At 44.3% G+C, this 23,574-nt stretch overlaps 1 protein-coding gene across 1 annotated transcript in view; it reads right to left on the minus strand.

The window, feature by feature from the left end:
• Window positions 1-23,574, minus strand: part of ELMO2 (engulfment and cell motility 2) — a 41,316-nt gene that overhangs the window by 12,442 nt on the left and 5,300 nt on the right. The window contains 9 exon segments of the mRNA NM_001266903.1: window positions 1,915-1,965; window positions 5,089-5,167; window positions 8,064-8,215; window positions 9,286-9,385; window positions 10,992-11,173; window positions 15,368-15,418; window positions 15,801-15,873; window positions 16,331-16,371; window positions 16,688-16,813. Coding sequence (NP_001253832.1) covers window positions 1,915-1,965; window positions 5,089-5,167; window positions 8,064-8,215; window positions 9,286-9,385; window positions 10,992-11,173; window positions 15,368-15,418; window positions 15,801-15,873; window positions 16,331-16,371; window positions 16,688-16,765 — 807 coding nt within the window. The 5' untranslated portion in view covers window positions 16,766-16,813.

Consider the following 23,574-nt stretch of genomic DNA (forward strand, 5'->3'; position numbering starts at 1 on the left):
TGCTCAGCTTCACAAGTGCTCAGAGCTTACTTCTTCAATCCTGTCACCTCTGCATCCTGTTCTGCCAATATGAGCAGAGTGCCTACTGAGTGCCAGACACCCTGCTAGGCGTGGTATGTACATTACCTCACTTAGTCCTCATATCCAGATGAGCAAACTGAAGTCCAGAGAAGTTATGTGAAATGCTCAAGATCAAAGATTGAAAAATGGCAGACTCCAAAGTCCATGTTTAGCTTAAGTCTTACACTTGACTTCTAATTTTTCATTTTATTCCCTTCACTGTGGTCTCCCAGGTTTCCCTTGTTTCTGACAATTGATAAAGTTGCCTACTTGTTTTTTTGAGACGGAGTTTCGCTCTTGTTGCCCAGGCTAGAGTGCAACGGCCCCATCTCGGCTCACTGCAACCTCCACCTCCCGGGTTCAAGCGATTCTCCTGCCTTAGCCTCCTGAGTAGCTGGGATTACAGGCACCTGCCACCACGCCCAGCTAATTTTTGTATTTTTAGTAGAGACCAGGTTTCACCATGTTGGTCAGGCTGGTCTTGAACTCCTGACCTCAGGCAATCCACCCGCCTCGGCCTCCCAAAGTGCTGGGATTACAGGTGTGAACCACCACACCTGACCAAAGTTGCCTCCTTTTAATTCAGATCCTTGGCTCTCCTCCTCCACTCCGACCGGCCTCACCTCCCAACATCGGCCCTACTCCACCCTACAGGTGGTAACAGGGATTTACACTTCTTTCCAGATCCCCCTGCCAACTCCTGCTCTGCTCTCCTCCCTCAGGCACCCCTTAGCAAATACATGTCTTTCATGTGCTCTTTCTAAAATGCAAATCTGGTCTGGTTATTTCACCAGCTTAATTATATGCCCTCAGCTGTCCTTAGGAATGAGACTAACCTTTCCTGATCTGGTCCTCGCTACCTCTCTAGCCTCCTCACCCACTTGCTCCTTGCTCTGTGCCTAATCACACCCTCCTTCTGGGTTCTGGCTACCCTCTGGCTGAAATTTCTGTTATTCTCGGTCTGCCTACTCATCCTCCAAGGCTCACCTGAAGACATTCCTCTAAAAGTTTCCGGAAACACTCTTCTTCAAGGCAGAACTCACTGCTCCTCCTCCATCCTTTCCTAGACCACAAACCGGGATCACACCGCACTATGATCACTAGTCTTTCCTACCGGGCCAGAAGGTCTTTGAGAGCAAATACACTTGCTTACTTAGTCCTGTCAGTGCCATACACAAGTCAGGTTTTTTTTGTTTTTTTTTTTTTTTGGGACGGAGTCTGGCTCTGTCGCCCCGGCTGGAGTGCAGTGGCCGGATCTCAGCTCACTGCAAGCTCTGCCTCCCGGGTTTACGCCATTCTCCTGCCTCAGCCTCCCAAGTAGCTGGGACTACAGGCGCCCGCCACCTCGCCCGGCTAGTTTTTTGCATTTTTTAGTAGAGACGGGGTTTCACCGTGTTAGCCAGGATGGTCTCGATCTCCTGACCTCGTGATCCGCCCGTCTCGGCCTCCCAAAGTGCTGGGATTACAGGCTTGAGCCACCGCGCCCGGCCACAATTCAGGTTTTTAATCAGTGTCAGCTGGATGAGTTATTTTCCCTGTTTGTGCCTTTTTAAACATATTCCCTCTGGATAAAAATTCTGGAGTTGCAGGGCAACAAACAGTAGAGCTGGCCTTGGTCCCTCTCTGGAGTCATTGCAATTGCTGGTGAGATGGCCGCCTAGAGGCAACTCTGCTCACAGAGGATCACAGGAAAAAGCTCTACGGTTCGAGAGGTATTTACTTATTGATAAGGTTCCTCTGTGTGTCCTCCTCACTCATTAATAATTTCAATAATAATATAATAACAATAACAGTAATAATTGCGATTAATAGTAACAAAATAGTAGCAAAATACACCGTGTTCTGGGAACTCACATTCAGGATTATAGACCGGAGATGCTTCTGTGCAAATGCATTGGCCATATCCTATGGAGGAAAATAAGCAAATATAAGGCAGGGTGGCAGGCACATACCTGTGACTACTTCGAGAGGAAGGTGATGTCGTAATTCTGAGCCTTTTTGGCTTTCTTAAATTTTTTTCCTCCCAAATGAAAAGTGGGTGAATGAATGACAATCCACTGACCATGAAATGTATTTCACACTCTGAAACATTCCCTATTTCTGTGAGTGCAAATTAATTCAAATAGGATTTCCCTTCCTAATGGCACAATCAACTGCACTGTCTTCAAAGAGAGATGTGGACTGCTTGAAGATGAGACACTTGTGTCACAAGGACATTGCACGTGGACACACAGCAGCGTGATGGTTTCCAAGCCACATGCATCATGCCAGGCAGACTCCACCGCTAAGGCTAGAAGGAACTCTAGTGAAGCACTGACTCCAAACTTTGGAAGAGCTTTGGTCCAGCAACCCCCTCCCACCCTACAGCAGACGGCTGGGGCCTGGACACTCTACAACAGTAAGTAGTCTAGGATTCAGTTCTAACTGGATTAGAGAACAATAGGTCCGGTGTTTTGGGTAATTTTTTATAACAGGCTCACCTTTTTTATAATATTTGATCCAGATTTTGATAGTTATGCTTTATTTATTTATTTAGCACCCCCCCCTCCCCGGAAATCAAGTATCCTACATAAATGAATCTTCCAGGGAGCAAAGCTTTAACGGTTCTCTCAGAACCATTATTTTAACCATTCTTATGCAAATCTTTTAAAGCTATATTTTTTATATATATATATATATATCTATCTTTACTTCTGAAGTGACTACAGTGATAATTTAATCACTGCTAAGGAGTCAGCTTCATCAAAAAGAACAACAGTGATTATTCTGTATTGTGTTTGTGACACTGTGATACCCTGAGGAGCTATTGAGATGTGAAGCTATTTTCCCATAAACAAAATGGTCCCAGATTACAATGCCTTTAATTTTTCTGGCAGCTTTTCATAATTCTTGTCTACTCCTTCCAGTGTCTACCATCACTTCTTCCTAATGTTAATTACTATGACTTCATTTTCTAAACTGCTGCTTTCATTTAATTTTATAGAGAATCCTAAATCAGTGGGCCTGAGGGAGCTGTCACACCTCTCCTATGGAGTAGTATCTGTGAGCTCTGTGTCATTTTTCTCAGAGCTTAAAGGCCCCTCTCTCACACTTCTGGATTTCTAGCCATATTCCAAATGGCTGATGCTGCCAGGAACATTAAATTAATTTTACTTTGCATTCACTGAATACATACTGGCTAGCAGAGGAGGACAGTGGCCTAGAAACTTCTTTGGTAACTATAGGAAGTCGACTGAGATTAAATCTTGCTGTGGACAACTCACAAAGTGGGTAATTGACAGTGGTCTGCAGCTAGAATATAAAGGTCTTAGACCAAAAGCTTCTCTGTGGTGTCAGGGGGAGGCATTTATCCCCTTTCATCTCCTCGCAAAGCTGACCTCTCTAAAGCTCCCTATAACGAAGAAATGAGCATCCAAATTCCCTTTTGTCGATTGTCTAAACCTTTTCAGATTCCTACGGTCTAGTAAGAGTCCAAAAAGGGCATGGATACCTTTTCTCTTCCACTAAAGCAAGTAAGAAGGTGACGCATCCATGGTATTGTCTAGATCAAAGTCACAAGCTGTTTCTGAGTCTGGTCTTCCCTAGTTGAACCACAGACCCATGCAAAGGCAAGTTATAAAGGAAGGCTGGGGCCACACTCCCTGGGGCAGGTACCCTCTTAATCCTTTCTGTGACTCTAATCTGCAGTACTTCCCTAAGTGTCCTGACAAAGGAGATTCACGGCACACAACCTTTCCCTGGGTCTTGGCATGCCCTGAACATCTAGATCAGACTATGAGCTTCTTGCCCAGCTTTGACTTCCCCACCTGGAAGAGCCGGGGCCCTTTCCACATGGCGGTGCTACTTACAGTGACAGGCAGGTCTAGAGGATTAAGGTGCTTGTCCTGCCGGCAGAAAGCAAAAGCACAGAGAGAAGCAGACAGAATGAGCTTTCAGCTTACATTCAAACAAGGACCGGGAAGGCAGATTAACAGAGCCAAGCCATCCAAGAAAGACAAGGACAGACAGAACCACAGATGCTTCTGGTCTTCCCTCTAGAATCTACCAAGAGCTAGGTACATACATGATCCCACTTGGATTTCATCTTACTGAGCCCATGAGATTGTCAGAAAACGAAAATGTCTTACTTTTAACACCACTTAGGCTTTTCTCAGCGAAATCTAGAATGTTAGTGTTGGCAGGGCTGTCAGAGATCATTTAAACTGGCCCCTTCATTTTACAGAAAGAGAAACCGAGACCCAAAGAGGTTACAAACACTTGCCCAGCCAGCAGCAGGGAGAATACTTGGTCCAGGCCCCTTGACTCTTAGGTCAGTGCTTGTTCCACCACCTAGCTGATTCTTAGTTTCCTCATTTGTGAAACAGGGATCTTGTTTTTCCTCAGACATCCTTGTAAGGTAAACAAGGCAGACGTTGTTGCTCCCATATGACAGGTGAGGAAACTAAGGTTCACAGAGGCAGAGCTATCTACATAATGTCACAGTCAATGAACAGGGGAAGGAAGATGTTTAGAATCTGCATCCAGAGAACCTTTAAACATAAAACTTAGTGCAAAGTCCCATTCATATTGGACCCCTTTACCCACAGGGTCTCCTCTTCCTTATTCTTGATCCTATAACCCAAGACTTGGCAAACTATGGCCATATTAGGCTTGTTGCCTGTTTTTGTAAATAAGATTTTATTGGAAGACAGCCATACCCATTCATTTACCTACTGGCTGAGGCTGCTTTTGGCTACAATGGCAAGGTTGAGTATGGCCCATAAAGTCAAACATATTTATTCTCTGGCCCTTTAGAGGAAAAAGTTTGAAGGGCCCTGCTCTCATCTAAGACCCAGCTGGTTTCCCCTCATAGTTCTTCCCTGGGTCTTCCTTAGCAAAGCCACCCTGCTGGGCTCCAGACCAGATGGCTAGGAAGAAGGACTCTTGGGAAAATGGCTGGATTTGTGCTTTCTGCACAGCAAAGAGTACATGGGGTGAGAATTCTCTCAGAAAAGCCCAGATGAAAAATATGAAAAGGCAGCCACAGACCTGTCTCTTGTCTTCAGGAGCCTTCAGAAAGAGTGCATTAATCAGTGCAATGGCGTAGGTCTGAATCTCCTGGTTGGAGCTGTGTCAATGGAGAAAGAAGGCAGAGGGAGATTAGAAGACTGAACAGCAAGATGATGCTTAGAGATGGTTTAAAACAATCACTCACAGATTATAAGCAAAGTGATCATGCTCTTGACCCAGCAATTTCACTAATAGGAATTTATCCTAAGACAGTAATCAGAGAGCTGTGCAAGATTTACTGATAAGGCATTTCATTAAAGTACTACTTAAAAAACAATGGGAAGTAATCCAAATGATCACATTAGCTAACTGTTTATACATATGAGAATCTTAAGTAGTTATTAAAAGTCATGTTTTAGGGTCAAGATTCTCAACCTGGGATTCAGGGATGGGCTTAGAGTGTTTGTGAACTCCAGGAATGATACAGAAATTGTTCTATTCAGTTTGCTAACTAAGTGGTATTTTTTTCCAAACTGGTGAGAGTACATACTTGTTACCAGATTTTCAAAGGTGTCTAGGTTTCAAAAAAGACTCAGAACTACCCTTTTAGAAAAATCTTTGACATGGAGAAATGTTCAAGATATATTATTCAGCTAAAAAAAACAAGGTCCACGTAGTATATATAATGAGATCCCGATTTTGTTAAAAATACTGAAGGGACATTCAATTTAATGTTTAACAGTGGGTATGCCTGGAGGTGAAATAATGGGCAAATAATTTACTTTTTGGGTTTTTCTGTATTTTTAAAGTCTTTGACTGTAAACTTCTTTTATTATGAACAAACAAAATAACTACAATCATTCTCTGGAATCTTACAATCCTGGTACTTGACATCTCCACCTGCCATGTCTTGGGTGCATTCTGTGGCTGTCTTTCCAGAGGGTCTGACAGGCTTCCTGGTTAGTCACATGGTACCCAGGGAGTCTAACAGAGGGCACTAAGTGTTCCTCAGCCCAAATATAAGTTCTGGTAACAGCTGTGGGCTGAAAGTATTCATGATTGGCCCCTATGAAACGCCATGTTCCCCTATCATCCCTCGGGAGGCAACTGGGGCCACTTGAATTCAGAGACAAAAAAAAACAGCGAGGTAGATGTGAGGTTACAGGAAGATCAGAATTCTCTATCTGGAGTTTATAATGTCCCTCTCACCTTAATCAACCTTGGTGGCTCACTGGGTATGAAAGCTGAGGCTAGACCAAGCATGGTGGCTCACACCTGTAGTCCCAGCTACTCAGGAGGCTGGGGTGGGAGGACTGCTTGAGCCCAACAGTTTGAGACCAGTCTGGACAACACGGCAAGACCTTGTCTCTACAAAAATGAAAAAAAAAAAAACTAGCCAGGTGTGATGGAGTGTGCCTGTGATTCCAGCTACTCGGGAGGCTGAGATGGGGAGGATCGCCTGAGCCTGCAGTGAGTTATGATCATGCCACTGTGCTCCAGCCTGGGCGACAGAGTGAGAGCCTGTCTCAAAAAAGAAAAGCAAAGAAAGCTGAGGCTGAAAATTCCTTAAAAGTGACAAGGAGAGGCCGGGCGCAGTGGCTCAAGCCTGTAATCCCAGCACTTTGGGAGGCTGAGACGGGCAGATCACGAGGTCAGGTGATCGAGACCACCCTGGCTAACACGGTGAAATCCCGTCTCTACTAAAAATACAAAAAAAAATTAGCCGGGCGAGGTGGCGGGCGCCTGTAGTCCCAGCTACTCAGGAGGCTGAGGCAGGAGAATGGCGTGAACCCGGGAGGCAGAGCTTGCAGTGAGCTGAGATCCGACCACTGCACTCCAGCCTGGGTGACAGCGAGACTCGAGACTCCGTCTCAAAAAAAAAAAAGTGATAAGGAGAAATCAGAGTTGCAAAGAAATAATTGTGCTTTCTGTTTACTTGGATTAGTGGGGAGAAGCAAGTTGGGAGCATAGCTGAGCGAAGACAGGGCCACTATAAACTCCCAAATCTGGGAGCTATGACTTCCCCTTGAACTGGTGGGGGATTCTGGCAACATTCTGACAATGTCCAAAAAGACAGAAGTGAGCAACAGTCAGAAGAGAATCAGCAGGAGTGCCACTGCTGTTTTGCAAAGTCCAGCTTCCTTACATGGTGTAGGTTGGTTGGAAGTGAAGTAAAAACAACGGAGATGGGAGAAACATTACTCCAATAGGTTCATTTGTCATATGGTCTCAATATCTGGCAAAATGTTTTAGGATGTGATAAGAGTCCTAACAAACAAAGGAAAAAAGTCCCTGAATTTACTGAATACCTAACCCATACTGGCCACTATGCTGGACCTTTTAAAAATCTCCTTTGATCGTCACAGGGTGAGAGGTGAAGATGATTAACCTATTCTAGAGATGAAGAAACTGAGGCCAGAAGAGACTAGGTTACTTGCTGATGGCAGTGACCCAGTATGCACAAGAGCCTGGATTTGAACTGATATTCCAAACTCACGCCCTGTGTGATACTTCTTACAAATCACCCACAGCGCATCATCAGTTCAGTGAGCATTCATTCAACAAGTACTAATTGAGCCTCTACTTAAATCAAAACAGGGGATACAACGATTGGTCTGTTTCCAGGGGGCTCTATGTTCAAAATGGGCAACAGATAATAAAAATCCAGTATTTTATCCAATTATCATAGGTACAAACAGAGACTATTGGGCCCATGTGGGAGAAAGCATGTAATTTTGCCTGGTACCAGGGTAGTATGGGAAGACTGGGAAAATCTTCATTTTAACCTAAGGGGCAGAGAGAGTTACAGAGGATGTTAGGCAGGAGCATGACATGATCAGGTCTGAATGATGGGAGAAATTCTGGCAGGAGTGTGGAAGAGGTGATGAATGAATGTAGAAGCCAATCAGCAGCTTGGAATATAAGCAAAGCAGAGTAGGATTGGAAGACTTAAAATAAGAGGAGAGAAGAAGACATACAAGTGAAGGGAGGGAGGTGTAGGGTCTTTTACTCACACCTGGAGGTGTGAGATGAGCTGTCCCACGGTGATTTCCTCGGCTATCTTCTGATACAGGCTCTGGCTGTTCAAGACCATGCTCTCCAGAATGGCCAGGGACCTCTGAAGGATTGACACATCCACCATGGGCTGGCTCACATACCCTGCAATCTAGACCCAGAGATGGTACATCAATTGAGAAGCTCAGGGCCCAAGAAAGATAGAAGATAAGCATCTGATGCTAGCCCTTGAAGCTCTCTCTGCTTCACATTTGGGCAGCTGTTGCTAGGTGGATAGTGGTATCTGGTTTATAGCTACCCTGGCCAATGTGCCAGGGATTCCCTTGGCATGGATACCTTAATCTCAGATTATAGTATCCACTTAATCGTGATTCTTCAGAATCTAAAAGCTTAATTCTTTTTATCAAAATAAGGGTTCCAGCTTGAGAAAGTGGTATACAAAAGCAGAGAATTTTACTGATACTGGGATCTCATTTTATCTCCATGTACCTCCACTGACACACATTCTCCCTAAACACACTTAGACTTCTGAGAGGTAGAAAGGACCTTGAAGCCTTTTCCTCTAATCCTTCTTCTCAGTCCTCATTATAATATCCTTGACACGTGGTCATTTCACTTGTGTCCAGTGTCGGGGAGTCCCAATGTCCTAAGCCAATGACAGGTGAAGCTCTAGGGCAGCAGATAGAATATTATTCATTGGTTTTAGTTCAGTTTTCTGAATTGACACTGCTCCTTTGTGTAAAAGAAAGGAGGGTAAAACCAGAAGTCACCCCTCTTACCCACTGAGCTTAGTCTGACAATCCAAACAGGCTACCTTGCAGATTTGTAAATAGAAGGCAGAATTACAAATGAAATGTACTTTTTTTTTTTTTTTTTTTTTTTTATACAAAGAGAAGAGAGAGCTCAGGAAGTCGGTCAAAAGACTCAGGGCTAGTACTGGTTGACTGGCTGGCTTTATTCCCAGTCTCACTGACGATCTAATTCTACTCTGATCATATTTAGTTCTGACGGTTCAGTTCCATCTCAGTGCAGGCCCTGAGAGTATAACAAAATGCAAATCTTTCAGAAGCCACAGAAGACCAGAGCTTGAGGATGAAAAATCTGGCCCTGGGGGATATAAAGCTGGTCTCACCAGAATGGCGATATTGCCTGTATCTCCCCTTAAGCCCTGTGAACTGGCAGCTGAGGGAGGAAAGAAAGATAGAATATTGGAGGCCTCACCTGCTTAATAAAGGTGATTGAAACCATGTCCCAGGAGACAATGCCATGGTCCATGAGCTCTAGGAAGGCAGTCAGGGTGAATGCCAGCATTTCACTGTAGCTGAGACACGTGCAACACACACACAAAATAGACAAGGATTCAGATTGGGAAACACAGGTGTGAGGGCAGCCACAAAAAAGATGAATTTTAATGTGAACACCCCATGGGAAATCAGTCGATGCAACTGTAACTGTAAGTGCCTGTGTGCACACCTAGCCAGATGTAGAGCAGATTCAGCCCAGGTATCTATCGCTGCAAAAAAAAAAAAGAAAAGAAAAAAAGTGCTGCTGGGTAATTAGATCTTCTATCTCCATATGCTTCATCCCAGAGACACAGAATCCCTTATCTATTTCCCAAGACCAAAGAAGACATTGGACCTTTGTCAAACTCCAACACCTGTCGGGGGAACCTAAGGAAGCGTACATGCCATGTTAACCTTTGGGCCAAGAGGCAGTAGAGTGCAAGAGATGAGTTCAGTTCCTGTCCACCTTACTAACCAAGCAAATTTTATCTTTTCAAAATTCAATTTCTTCCTCTGTAAAATCAAATTAGTCTCACAGCGTTAACCTCGCAGGGTTGTAGAGAGGGCAAGATGATGATGTATGCAAAGCTCTTATTCTTGTGCTGGTAGAGAATAAGGATTAAAATGTTTTCTCTTCTCCTTATACATTTAATCCTTTATATATCTGTACAGTGCTCTAGAATTAACAGATAATATTCCTATTTACAAAGCATGTTCAGACGCATTCTCATTAACAATACTTCTCACAATAACACTGCAAGGTATTATCCTCAGGCTAAAGAGAGAGAAACTAAGGCCAGTCTAACCCTGCACTCTCGGGAGACTGTAGAACTATGTCAGTGCTGATGACAGCTGAAGGCTTCAGGACTTCAGTACACCTGGAAGATCCAATATGTAAAACAAATATCTCTGATTAGTTACTCAATTTGGCTGAAAATTTCAATAGTTGATCTATGGGCTGAGAAGATTTCTGATTCCCTCTTCGGCAGGTTAGGCTCCAAGCACCAGTTTACTGACTGCTGCTCATAAGGCACAGCTGCCCACCACATGCATGTCAACTCTGAGGTATGATGAAGATGCTTGTGGGTATCACAAAGTTCTGGTCTCTTCCTCCCTGTGCAAAAGTGTGGCAGGGTGATGGTGAATGGGTAGGTTGAAACCTGTGGTAAACACAAAGGAAGGCCTGTGTGTGTGTGTGTGTGTGTGTGTGTGTGTGTGTGTGTGTTTGTATGGGATGGGAGGTGACTGGAGAGGGAGGAGCAGGGGATGATTACAAACAGATACCTGGGAGATACTGGAGCATCTGCTCGCTAACCCTCATCGGACCAATCATTTACGGCAATTAACAGGTCTGTCACCACCTGACCGCTCTCCTCCTGACTTCTCTAGCCCCTATTTTTACTGCTCACTTGGCACAGTACTGTTTTGTACTATTATTTGTGAGAGCCCAAATAGACTACACGATTTAGAACCACAATATGGAATTCTGTCTCTCGGTATGGACTCTAGTGCTTGGCACACTGCTCTGTATGCAGGTGATATTCAAAAAACTCCTTATTTGACTCAAGGGAAATGAGACTAGGATGCCCTGTGGGATGTAGTAAATTATCAAAGTCCTTGGAACGAGACCTTAGTCATACTCACTGGGACAAGAGCTTGGTTCCACTTTCCACGAGCCTTGTCAGCACAATGATGCCATCCATGTTGATGAACTCAGTAGCGAAAGTCACGTCGGCAGAGAGCTTGGCCAGCTCCTTCATGGCATCCAGCCGGGTCTCCATGTTGGATGACTGGGTCCTCTCCATCAGCTGGCGTGCAGCCCGGGACTAGGAGGCCAGGGACAACATATGTGCCATCTGCTCCTTGGAGAAGGTTACTACTCTGTGGATAGCTCACAGAGGCCCTTCTGTGGACATCCAAACCTGAGGCAGAACTAGTTTTCTCACACTGCTTAGGAGTTGCTAAATAAATGTTTGTGGGATCAATCAGGGAGTTATTAGTATGCCAAAACCAATCTATAGTTATCTATATCTTTTCTGTACCACTTTGGTCTGTGGATTTAAAAAATTCCTACCAAGGGAAGACCAGAGACATCTGGGAGGCCCACTAACGATGGTAAATCACAGAGAAACAGATATTGGTTTAATAGAAGAAGGTTTTCTATTAATTAAAGCTGTCTGGCTGGGTGCAGTGGCTCATGCCTGTAATCCCATGACTCTGAAAGGTCAAGGCAGGATTGCTTGAGGCCAGGAATTAGACACCAACCTGGGCAACAGAGTGACACCCTGTCTCCACGAAAAAATTTTTAAAATGAGCCAGGTGTGGTGGTGCACACCTATAGTCCTAGCTACTCAGGAGGCTGAGGTGGGAAGACTGCTTGAGCCCAGGAGTTCAAGGTTGCAGTGAGCTAGGACTGTGCCACTGCACTGCAGCCTGGGTAACAAAATAAGACTCTCTCTCAAAAATAAAAAATAGGCCGGGCACGGTGGCTCATGCCTGTAATCCCAGCACTTTGGGAGGCCGAGGCGGGCGGATCACGAGGTCAGATCGAGACTATCCTGGCTAACACTGTGAAACCCCGTCTCTACTAAAACTACAAAAAAATTAGCTGGGCGTGGTGGCGGGCGCTTGTAGTCCCAGCTACTCGGGAGGCTGAGGCAGGAGAATGGCATGAACCTGGGAGGTGGAGCTTGTAGTGAGCTGAGATCGTGCCACTGCACTCCAGCCTGGGAGACAGAGGGAGACTCTGTCTCAAAAAAAAATAAAATAAAAATAAAATAAATAAAAAATAAAAAATAAAATAAAATTGGCCAGGCACGGTGGCTTACACCTGTAATCCCAGTACTTTGGGAGGCCGAGGTGGGCAGATCACGTGGTCAGGAGTTCGAGACCAACCTGACTAACATGGTAAAACCCCGTGTCTATTAAAAATACAAAAATTAGCTGGGCATGGTGGCATGCGCCTGTAATCCCAGCTACTCAGGAGGCTGAGGGAGGAGAATTGCTTGAACCCAGGAGGCGGAGGCTGTGGTGAGCCGAGATCGTGCCACTGTACTCTAGCCTGGGCAACACAGCAAGACTCCATCTCAAAAAATAAATAAATAAATAAAATAAAATGAAATTTATAAAACTGTTAGACAGCAGAAGAGGTTTCTCTTGAGGTATTAAGCTCCCTGTCACCAGGAGCAATCAAGGAGAATCTGGACAACCATCTGTCAAAGACGCTGTAGAAGGGATTCTTGCATTGGGTGAAGAATTTAATCTGATGTCCTCTAAGGTCCCTTTTAATCTGAAAATGTGAAAAGCCTGGCAATGTTTTAAAAACTTTCTCTCAAAATCCGTATGATTGTTCCTCAAAGTGAGAGTTCTGGGGAAACTTTAAGAACATCAAGGAGCCAGAAACAATTTCCCAATCATTTTTTGAAAATGCAGTCTGGTGAAGACAAAACCTCCTCCTAGCACATGAACTTTTCCTAGCAGGATGCCCGCCTCCTTTTCTGCAAGCTGCGGCTAAAATCCCTCCTCTAGCATTCACTGGGCTTTCCTTCTGCTGAGCTTGTTACTATATAGTGCCTCACAATTTATTGTTTCATCATTCTCTGTTTTTTGGGTGTTAATTCAATGTTCTCCACTAGAAAGCAAGAGACTTAAGAGCAAAAACACTCCTGTCTTCTTTCCTTTTTCTCAGTGTTAAGCAAATGACTGGAGCCCAATTCCTGCTACTGCCAAGGAGTCGGGCCTGCTGGCCCTCTCCCCTTTCTTTGCCTCTCTTTTACTATTACAAAGATGGCCCTTCAAAGCACAATGCTCTCTGCGATACAGAAGCCCTCACTATCTCTACAGTGGACAAAATGTGCGCCACGGGAAAAGGGCACAGCATAGAACAATCTGAAGAGCACTGGTCTGCATCCCACTTAGAAACTTCCAACTCCAAATGTCAATTTTCCTCCTGAGACAGCATTTCTGGGCTGCTGCCTCCCGCTCCAGAGAGATGTGCTTCTGGGAAAGTCAACTACACTGTGCAAGAGGTCTGTGAAATGTGTTGGCACTTCCATAAAAGTGAGTAACTCCCAGGCTGTCGTATTAAATTACCAGAGCTTAGGAGGGAAGAATGAAGTCCTTATGATGAGAAGAGTTCAGGAGAAGAGGGGGAGGCAGAAGAACATGATGGGACGAATATGGGCCTAGAGTCAGACAGACCTGGGTCTGAGAGCGAGCCTGGCTACTTTATTAGCTATGTGACACGTGGCAAGTAATTTAACCTCTGTAAGCCTCAGTTTCCTTGTCTACAGAATGCGGCTATCAAGAGTACCTATCTCGTGGGATGTTTGTAAAGATTAGGTGATTTAATTACACAAAGTATTTCGCAAAATACAGGCATTCAGTAAACGTTGGCTGATATCACTTCGTATCTCTTCTCCTCTCAGATGAACCAGTCTCTCTGCACCAAGAAAAGAGGTGACACCATGCCCTTAATTTCCTGGCTGCCCTTCTACAAATGTAACCAAAGGTGCAACCATATTGGCTGTCTTCCTCATGGGCCTAGCAGTCAAGGTGATTCCCTCTACCTGGGCTTTGAGTCCTTCCTCTCCTGGTCCACTAAGGTCCTGTTCTATTGATTACCTGCTTTCCTGCACCTTCAACCTTCCTCTCTTCCATCTGAACACATTCTTAAGGGCACATAAAACATTGCAATAGAAACAAGAACCATGAAGGGTCAGAAAGGTGGGGAACTGGGCAGATGGGGGCAGGAGTTGGGGGGAGACCTTTTGCTACATCTCTGTGAAAATTTTTGATTTGTGAAACACATGAATGCTTTACCTGCTTTTAAAAAGCACATCTTTTTGACTCCATGTCCCCTTCGTGTTATCACCTTCTCTGTGTTTTCTTTTAAAACCAAGCTTCTTGATACAGCAGTAGACTCAAAGTCCTTACTGTTTTACCTTTCTTTTACTTGACCCGCTTCAGTCTGGCCACCTGGCCTCCCTACATCACTATTTTGTGAATATCACATGTCCTCTTCACCTCCCAAGTCATTAGACAGCTTTTTTGTTCTCAGTTTACTAAATCTCTCTGCCCATTAAAAACTGCAGACCATACTTTCCTCAGTCTTGACACTCTCCCTGCCCAAAGCTCCTCAGTCACTTCACATTCTTGGTGTTCTTTCTACCCTTCTGGTTGCTTCCTTAGTGACCTTTAAGGGCTGCTCTTGCAGAAACCAGGCTCATCCTCCATTCTCCCCTTTCCTTCCACATCCAGCATATCACCATACTCATAAAGCTTACCTCCTAGATACTCTTCAAATCCATCCTTTCATCTCCATTACCATTTGCCTTCACTGGGCTTTTAACATTCCTCCTTAGCCTTTTCAAAGGTTCCTACTACCACCAACCTTCTTCTTAAGGCCCATCTTCCACACGGTCACTCAAGTGATCTTTCTAAAACTTAAAATCTAAACATAAAATATCTTCCTGCTTAAAATCCTTCAATGTCCCTAGTTTCCTTCTGGACAGAGTTCAAAGCTATCAAGGAACCCTGAATATCTGGCTTCTCAATGTTTGCTAAAAGCCTCCAGCCACCCAGCACTCCTGCTTTTCCCAAACACAGCACACCTCTGTGCCTTGGCATATGCTGATTTCTCTGATTGGAATACTTTTCCTTTTCTTATTTCTCAAGCTAATTCTTGCTCATCCTTTAACATCTGAGCTAAGTGACCCCTTCTCTGGCAAGGCTTTCTGGAAATCTCCAGGCTGAGTTAGGTGGTCCCTTTTGTGAGTTCCCACAGCTCCCTAAGCAACTTTCTCTCAAGACCCTTGAGACAGGCCTTCTATTGCATTTGTTTACTCCCCACTAGGTGATGAGAACCAAGACAGACTTATTTTCCTGCACTATTTCCTGATACAAAAAGACTGACTTTCTCATCTCCAGAGTCCTTGTTTCTAGAACATAACCTGGCCCATGGTAGGTGCCTATATTTGTTTGTGACATGAATAAACTCCTAAGGAAGGAAGAATACGTACCGGGGAGATAGCCAGTTGTAAGATTGTCCCATTCTTAATGTCACTGCGAGTCTAGGTAGTGAAAAACAAACAAAAAAAGTAACTAAGATAAAATGTTAAAGTGGTACGAGCAAGTTGAATCAACAATAATGTTGTCTTTTTTATAGTAGATGTAACTGAAGCTCTTCAGTTGGGCCCTCTTCTCCTGCTTGTTCCTTGGCAAAGAGCTTCTAAGATCCTCTTCTAGCACCCTGGGCCCTCACGAAGTAAAAGTCACCTTTTTCCAGCCACTAGGGAGGAACAAGGGCTGGTGCTTCCCAGTCTGTCCAGAGAGTGACTCTTTACCCAACACATGAAAGCTACCTGGATGCTGAGTGAAGATAAATAGTGTGTCTCCTTGGGTCGTTTACTTCCAAGCAAGGCCCATAGTGATTTTGCCTCTCCCTGTACTAACCTGTTCGGTGATGTACAGCTGAGGACCATCTGCGTAACGGAGGGTATAATACTCTGGGTTTGGCAACGACCACCTATGCAAGAGAAAAACAGTATATCCCACTTGGCCACTCTCTTGTCCAGAAGCTGCTCATAAATAATTTTCAATAGAGTTACTCAAGGGATTGGGTGGCCTATTTGGAATACAGTGGGAAAAAACAAAGCTTTAGGTTGTCATGTTGAAAAAATCATGGCCTCAGCCTTTTGTAAAGATGAGCACCACAAAAGGAGGTGTGCAGAACTGAGGAGGGGTCTCAGATCCTACCAGGACCTCAAGCAGAGCAATGCTAGACTTTAAGGAAAAAATTAAGAAGTATAAACGTCTTAGAGGTATTGTTGTCAACTGTACTTCCTTCCCAAGACAATGATTCCCAAGACACCCATGCTGGGGACCTGCCTAACTGGAGATCCTTCCCAGAACTCCCCTCGAGGTGTGGCAGTGCTCTTTCAGTCGGAGCTGCCACTGTCGAAAACGAGGTCATTTCAACCTACCCATCACAAACTTCCTTGATAATGGATGCCAGGGGCCGTTTCTGAAAGAGAGAGAGAGAAAGCCTTCAACAGCAGCAACATCCTACTCATGCCAAGGTTCTGACAAGAGGGCTGCCAAGTAGGGTCAAGCTGGGGCATGAGAATGAACTTCTTTCCTAATAGCTTTTGTTGAAGAGGAAGCCTCTCCCAAGCCATGGTGACCGACCTTCCCTAGGGTAGGCCAGGCCCAAAGCTTAGCCTTCCTGTTGCTGGTTCTTATTCTTGATTGCCAGTGGTCCCCATCCCTCAAGATGTCCTCTGCCATGCGCTCCCCAGGTGCCTTTCCTTGAACCACTGCTTCTCACTTCAGGAGCGTACCTGGTCGATTTCAAGGAGCTGGGCGTTAGCACCTGGCCACTCAATGGCCACTTTGACAATGTCTGATGGTGGTGGCATCGTTCCCAATGGGCTCTAATTCTGTGAGACAAAAACAGACACAGCTGCCTGGGGAGAAAGAATCAGAAAGGTAGAAAAAGTCAGAGTATTTCTTCATTTTTCACTCTTGTTACATGTTTTGAAGAGTCTGAAGACACACTGCATAAAGTAACACATGAAACTACTTGGTTTGAATTTTTCTAGATCATACCATAACCTCTCCTTGGGGTTTTGTTTCTTGAGATTTTATCAGCAAGAAGAAATGGGACAAACAATCTATCATCCATAGATCAGCCAGCAGCAGGATGTGCCAGTGTGGCGCTTCAGTTTAAGAGTCAAGAGGACTCAGTGCTAGAAGAACGTATTTACTGCAAATTTCTGTCTTGAGACCTTGGGAGGAGAGAAGCATATGCTCCGAGACAGATAAGAATAGACAGCCTTTCTTGGTTGAGTGGTTAGCTGGAGGAGCCAGGCTACTTCTTTCTGCAGTCACCCTAGGAAGATCCCAGCGTCAGCGGGGCCTAGCCTCATGCTCTCTTGCTTCCCCCACACTCATCAATGCCACTCCTTTCCCCTCAAAGGACACAATGCAAAGCCTCCTCTGTGTGGGACGACATCAGAAAATGGGGAAGAGAACTGGGACAGGAAATGCTATTTTTGTCCCTATTGCCAAGGGCAAGGGCGGCTGACAACTCAAGTGGAGGGAGGTAAGCATATCCTCACATAAGGGCCCCTCTTACAAGGACAAGGCTTTGCAAGTACCTCTGACCCCCTCCCCCACTTCTCTCCAAAATAAAGGAAAATAAATCATCTTGAGCAAGTCTGGAAGATGGGCCCATGTGACTGGTATCCTAGGCAACTCTGATAGCTTACTGGTATTCCAAGCAGTAACTAAAGCATTCTCTCTCCAAGGTCTGACGAAGGAAAGTCACTTGGCTGATGGATTATTTCAATGTATATTTATACTCCTTGCCTACAGGTTCAGGAGAGGCCTCTCTCTTAATGAAAAAGACCTTTCTGCATCCTCCAGGTTTAGCCATTCACCCACAATTCATGCCTCGCTAATGGGGACCACCTGCCTCTCCTGGCGTACAAAGCATAACTGTCGCGAGGCTATTATGCATGTATGCTATCAATTTTTCAGCCCAAACACAGATGTCAGTTCTCACAGCCTGGTAAGTATAAACCTCTTTGATAAAAAGGAGTAAAAGTCCTGTTCCTGACAAGCCCACCGGCCTCAGAAAGAGGGATGCTTTCATGACCATTTCCTAGTCAGGATGGGATGCTTCAGAAGTCTGCTGTCATAAAAAGCCAACATTTCCAGACCATGACAATGTAAAGGAACTAGCTTTCCAAGTGCTTTCATTTATTTTATTGTGTCCTCCCAGCAGCCCCATGGATTAGGCAGAAGAGGATTATCACCTCCATTGGAAGATGGCACAACTAGAGCTCAGTGTTTTGTTAAGTGCCCAAGGTCACCCAGCTAGTAAGTCATAATGGGGGGACAGAACTTGGACTGGCTTCGGCCAATGCTTCCCCCTTTTCCTCTGAGCCAGCCTCAACTTCTGTCCACTGCAATTAAACACGGCCTAAAGGGATTGAAGTGGGTTGGTCTTACGGCCCCGAAAGGTTCCGTAACTTCTGCAGCTCATGGCAGAATTTTTCACATGTAATTTTTATGTGCCTAGACACACAACAAACCTCAGAAAAGAAACTGGCCCTATCTGCACAATTTCTGGGGAAAATGCTCTGCTCCAGTTACAGGAAGGCAGGGACCTCTCATTCCAGGGGTGGCGCCATCAATCTCTGGATGCCTCGAGATGCATCCTTATCCTTATCGGCAAAGCTCCTGCAATTAGTAGACAGGACTGCACGGCTGTGAGGTCAATTTTAAAAACGGAGGGATAATTTACATACAATAAAATTCAGAGGGCTAAAGGTACATATGTTTGTATATATAAATATACATCATATAAATATACACATGCATCTCCTTGTAACCACCACTCAAAACAAGACACTGAACATTTTCATCACCCTAGAAAATTACTTCATACTTCCTCTTCCCGTCAATCCTTCCAGTCCTTTAAAGGGGAATTTCTGACTTCTTATCATCATCCATGAGTTTTGCCTGTTTTTGTACTTCATATAAATGGAACTATACAATATGACTTTTTAGATCATTTGTTTAGTTTGGCTTCTTCTTATTTTTAAAATAAGCAGGCACAAAAGGTACAACAGAAAGAGCACTGGGCTGGAATAATTGTCCCTGCTGAAAAAAGTGACTGGATTTATAGCCAAAGGCCTCAGAACCCAATCCTAGGTCTTTCACAATGTATACCCCATGCCCCTTTAACAAAATCTCAGCTTTCTTCTATTGAAAGATGTGAGTGTAGAACTAAAGCATGTCTCAGGTGCCTTCTAAGTCTAAAAGTCCATGATTTGTAAGTGGAATTTAAAAAATCCAAGTGAGGATGCCCATTTTAAAGTCCTTACCAAATGAAGTTACACGCTTCCTTAATTTCGATGATGCTGCTAAGAAACAAACCACATGATTTTTAACTCCTTTCCGAACACCATCTTTGGAGATAAATAAGCTAAAGCTCATTAGGTTATAGCTATTATTTTCTGTTGACCCCATATGACATATCCTAGATTGACTCTCTTCATTAAAGTTAGCCCTGAATGATTCTCGGCTGTTCAAAAATTCATACACATTTTAAAGCATGGAGATTTGCAACCACCAAACTATTTGAAAGATATTAATAAGCCCCCATTCTCAGTGACTCTGTCCTTCCCAGAAAGCCCAGGCAGCCTCTCTGAACTGAATGACACTCTCCACAACCCTGCCATAGCTGATGGGACCAAAGTGAATACCCAACTTTAGCTAAACTATTCCAATTCTTTCTCTTGAATTTAAAAGACACAGACTGGCCAAAAGACACAGACACCACATGGGCGTGGTGGCGCATGTCTGTAATCCCAGCACTTTGGGAGGCCGAGGCGGGTGGATCACCTGAGGTCAGGAGTTTGAGACCAGCCTGGCCAACATGGCAAAACCCCGTCTCTAGTAAAAATACAAAAAGTAGCCGGGCGTGGTGGCAGGCACCTGTAATCCCAACTATTTGGGAGGCTGAGGCAGGGAGGATCGCTTGAACCTGGGAGGTGGAGGTTGCAGTGAGCATAGATTGCACCATTACACTCCAGCCTGGGCGACGGAATGAGACTCCGTCACAAATACATACATACATACATACATACATACATACATACATACATACATACAAAAGACACAGACTAAGGGAACTGGGTGATAATGGCCCTGGAGAAGTAAGATCATAGTAAGCTTCAGAGTGAATACCATGGCAAGCCAAAGATTCGCATGAGCCAAAGATATGGAGAATAAAAAACCAAGAGCCTTTCAGAGGAAGTTATTCTGCAGGAGGAATCCAGAAATATCTAAATGAGCTGAGGCCAGAAATCAGAGAGAGATGGGAAAAGCCATTACCTGCTAACTTTCCAGATTACGTGGCTATACTTTCTATGCTTGGGGTACCTGAAAGTCCACCTGTATCCTGCCAATAAAACTCCTATAAATTAAGCTAGTCTATATTTCTACTCATTGCAACTAATAAGCCTAAGACCAAAACTGCCCCCAAGCTCTGCAGGAACTCTAAAATGGAGGTCCGAGCAGACAGCAGCATCACTGGCATACGATGATGGTACTGGGTAAGCACTTAATTAACGATGGCTGAATTAACGAGAGCAAAACCCATGGGTTTGCTCTGGTTTGCTCTTACCCACTAGATAAGTCTGATTTGTTTGAAACAGATCGGTTATATGGTAACTTCATAGTAATCATATATCTAATAGTAACGTACAGGTAGCCTATTTATTTATTTATTTATTTATTTATTTATTTATTTATTTATTTTTAAGATGGAGTCTTGCTCTTGTCACCCAGGCTGAAGTGCATGGTGTGATTTCGACTCACTCCAACCTCTGCCTCCTGGGTTCAAGCGATTCTCCTGCCTCAGCCTCCCGAGTAGCTGGGATTACACTCACTACCATGCCCAGCTAATTTTTGTATTTTTAGTAGAGACGGGGTTTCACCATGTTGGCCAGGCTGGTCTTGAACTCTTGACCTCAGGTGATCCACCCGCCTCAGCCTCCCAAAGTGCTGGGATTACAGGGGTGAGCCACTGCCAGCCCAGGTAGCCTCTTTATAGTTGATTGCTCACTTCTATATCATTATTATAGTTGATGCTCATAAGAACTCTGAAAAACATTCCTATCTTACAGGTAAGGCAACTAAAGTTCAAATGGATTGACAAACTTGTTCTCCATCTCCCTCCCAAAAGAAGGAAGGAAGAAAAAAAAGGAAGGGAGGGATAAGAAATAAAACAATAAATCAACCCAACACATCAGAACTGGGTCTCAAGCTTAGGTCTTAGGACTCTAAAGCTAGTTCTCATCCCTCTACCTAATACTTCCTTAGAGATGATGACATTAGCTAGCAATTACATAATGCTAAGGCACTATTTTAAGGCTTTACATATATTAATTCATTTAATCCACACAGTAATGCTGTGTGGTATGTTATTATCCCCACTTTAGAGATAAGAAAATGGAGGCACAGAAGAGTTAAGTAGAAGGCTCAGTGTCACACAGCTAGCAAGTGGCACAGCTAGAATTTGATCCCAGGTTGTCTGGTGTTGCTGGAAAGCCATGAGAAAGCAGGTGGCTCTGCACTGACCTGCAGCAGGTGCTTTGTGGAGATTTCTGGTTTGTGTATCTCAAACCAGAGCACACTGAGGCTCAGAAACCTTCACAACAAGAACTCATCATTGTAACAGAAGACAGCACTCCACTGTCTACAGGTGGGCCACACTCCCTCATGTGCTATTTGGTCCTTTACAGTCAACCACTCTTCCCTGGACTACCTGCTATTTCTATAAGGCAGGCCATGTTCTTTCAATTCCTCTGTACTTCTGCACATTCTCTTCCTCCTACTGATTGTCAGAAGAGCTCCTATTCAAGCATCAAAGCCTAGTTCAGATATTACCTCCTCCTTGTACTAGTCTTAGCTTTCTCTACTTTCCCTGGCAAAAGTAAATAAGATAGGGGCCTCTGTGTTCTCATAGCATCCTGTTCATACTTCCATTAATGAGTATGATTTTGTCATACTCTATTACAGTTACATATTTACATATCTCCACTAGCTCCTCCTCCAGGACAGGTATAACTCTGCAGTCTCATAACCTAGCACAGCACTTGGTGTCCAGTGAAGGCTCAGTAAGCACCTGTGTCTGCTTAAACCCAATGGCTCTGACTTCTTCCACTCCTGTGAACCAGGCTGGCTCCGAACGGACAGACAGACATGAACTGTGCAGGTTGTCTGGTGTTCCCTCTGTGTCCCAATACCCTTTAACTACAAAGTATTTCCATTGTTTAACAGTTTGTTTTGGCTGGGCGCAGTGGCTCACACCTGTAATCCCAATGCTTTGGGAGGTCAAGGCAGGAGGATCACTTCAGGCCAGGAGTTCAAGACCTGTCTCTACAAAAAATAAAAAATTAGCTGGGCATGGTGGCATGTGCCTGTAGGAGGCTGAGGCAGGAGAGTTGCTTGAGTCCAGGAGTTTGAGGCTGCAGTGAACTAGGATCATGTCACTGAACTCTAGCCTGAGTGACAGAGTGAGATCCTGTCTCTATTAAAAAATAAAAATAAAATAAAAAACTGTTGTTTTCATATCAAACATCAGAATGAGTCTTACTGAAAAATCAGGGCTAGCACCCCTAACTCTAGTTAAAAGAAAGAGGAAAACATCCCTCTGCTTTTCTCCCTATGGAAAAGAAACATCAGGAGATAGGAGACTAGAAATAATTCTGTTCTCCAGATAATATTCCCAGGATAAAGGATCTCCTTATAGGGAACCCTTCCAGCACGTGTTTGCTTACTCCCTTCATTTTCATTCTAGAAAGGAAGTGGAAATTAGGTCAAAGGAATTCAATAACATTGCAAAATTCTCAGGGTTATAAATAGCCTCTTGCTCCGCCACTCAGCAGTACTGTAGCTCAATTGCAAACCACCAGCATGAGGGACCTGTAGTTCCACATCCAGGCCCAGAGGGCCCCTTCCGGATTAAACAACTCTCCACCCTTCTCCCTTCCACTCCTCTTTAAGCATTACAGTTATAAGGATGATTTGGAAAACTCAAAATGCTACAAAACAAGAGATAGGCACACACTGACCTGAAGACAATTTTACTGTAAGTCATAAGAATGAAAGGCCAGGTTTTCAAACATAGAGCTGGGAAAAGTAGAGAAAAATAGGAACATTAGTGTCTCCAATGGAGCAGTCTCTAAGTGGCTTCTAGAAGGTGTGATTATAAAATCAGCACTGTTACAGAAGCCCCATGGAGCTTATCAATCACCCATGCAGTGACTGCTGCTTCACAGAGCTGGATTCTGACAGCAGGGTTGGAAAACCCATCTTAAGGAAGGAAGTGAAAGATGATCCCCTCCTATTAGTAAGGAATTTAGGATGAAGAATGCCAGGTTTCCAGTTCCCCTCCTTTCCCCTATTCGTTTAAGGATAAGAATGGATGTGTGCTTTTTGTTCAGTTATTTTGCTTTTGATTTGGTGAAGGAGGCACGGGTTAAGTTTGGTTTACGTTTCCTGCAACAGAATGCAACCTCATCAGGAAGGCAAGTTGGAGTCACGCCCTCTTTCTAATCGAGAACACAATCTCTATAAAGGCTTCCCCCTCTGCAATCTTCTCATCTGAGAAGTGACTTAATTTCCCTTAGTTCAGTCCACTGAATGAGGA

The sequence above is a fragment of the Macaca mulatta genome, chromosome 10 (assembly GCF_049350105.2).
Source record: "Macaca mulatta isolate MMU2019108-1 chromosome 10, T2T-MMU8v2.0, whole genome shotgun sequence".
Taxonomy (NCBI): Eukaryota; Metazoa; Chordata; class Mammalia; order Primates; family Cercopithecidae; genus Macaca; species Macaca mulatta.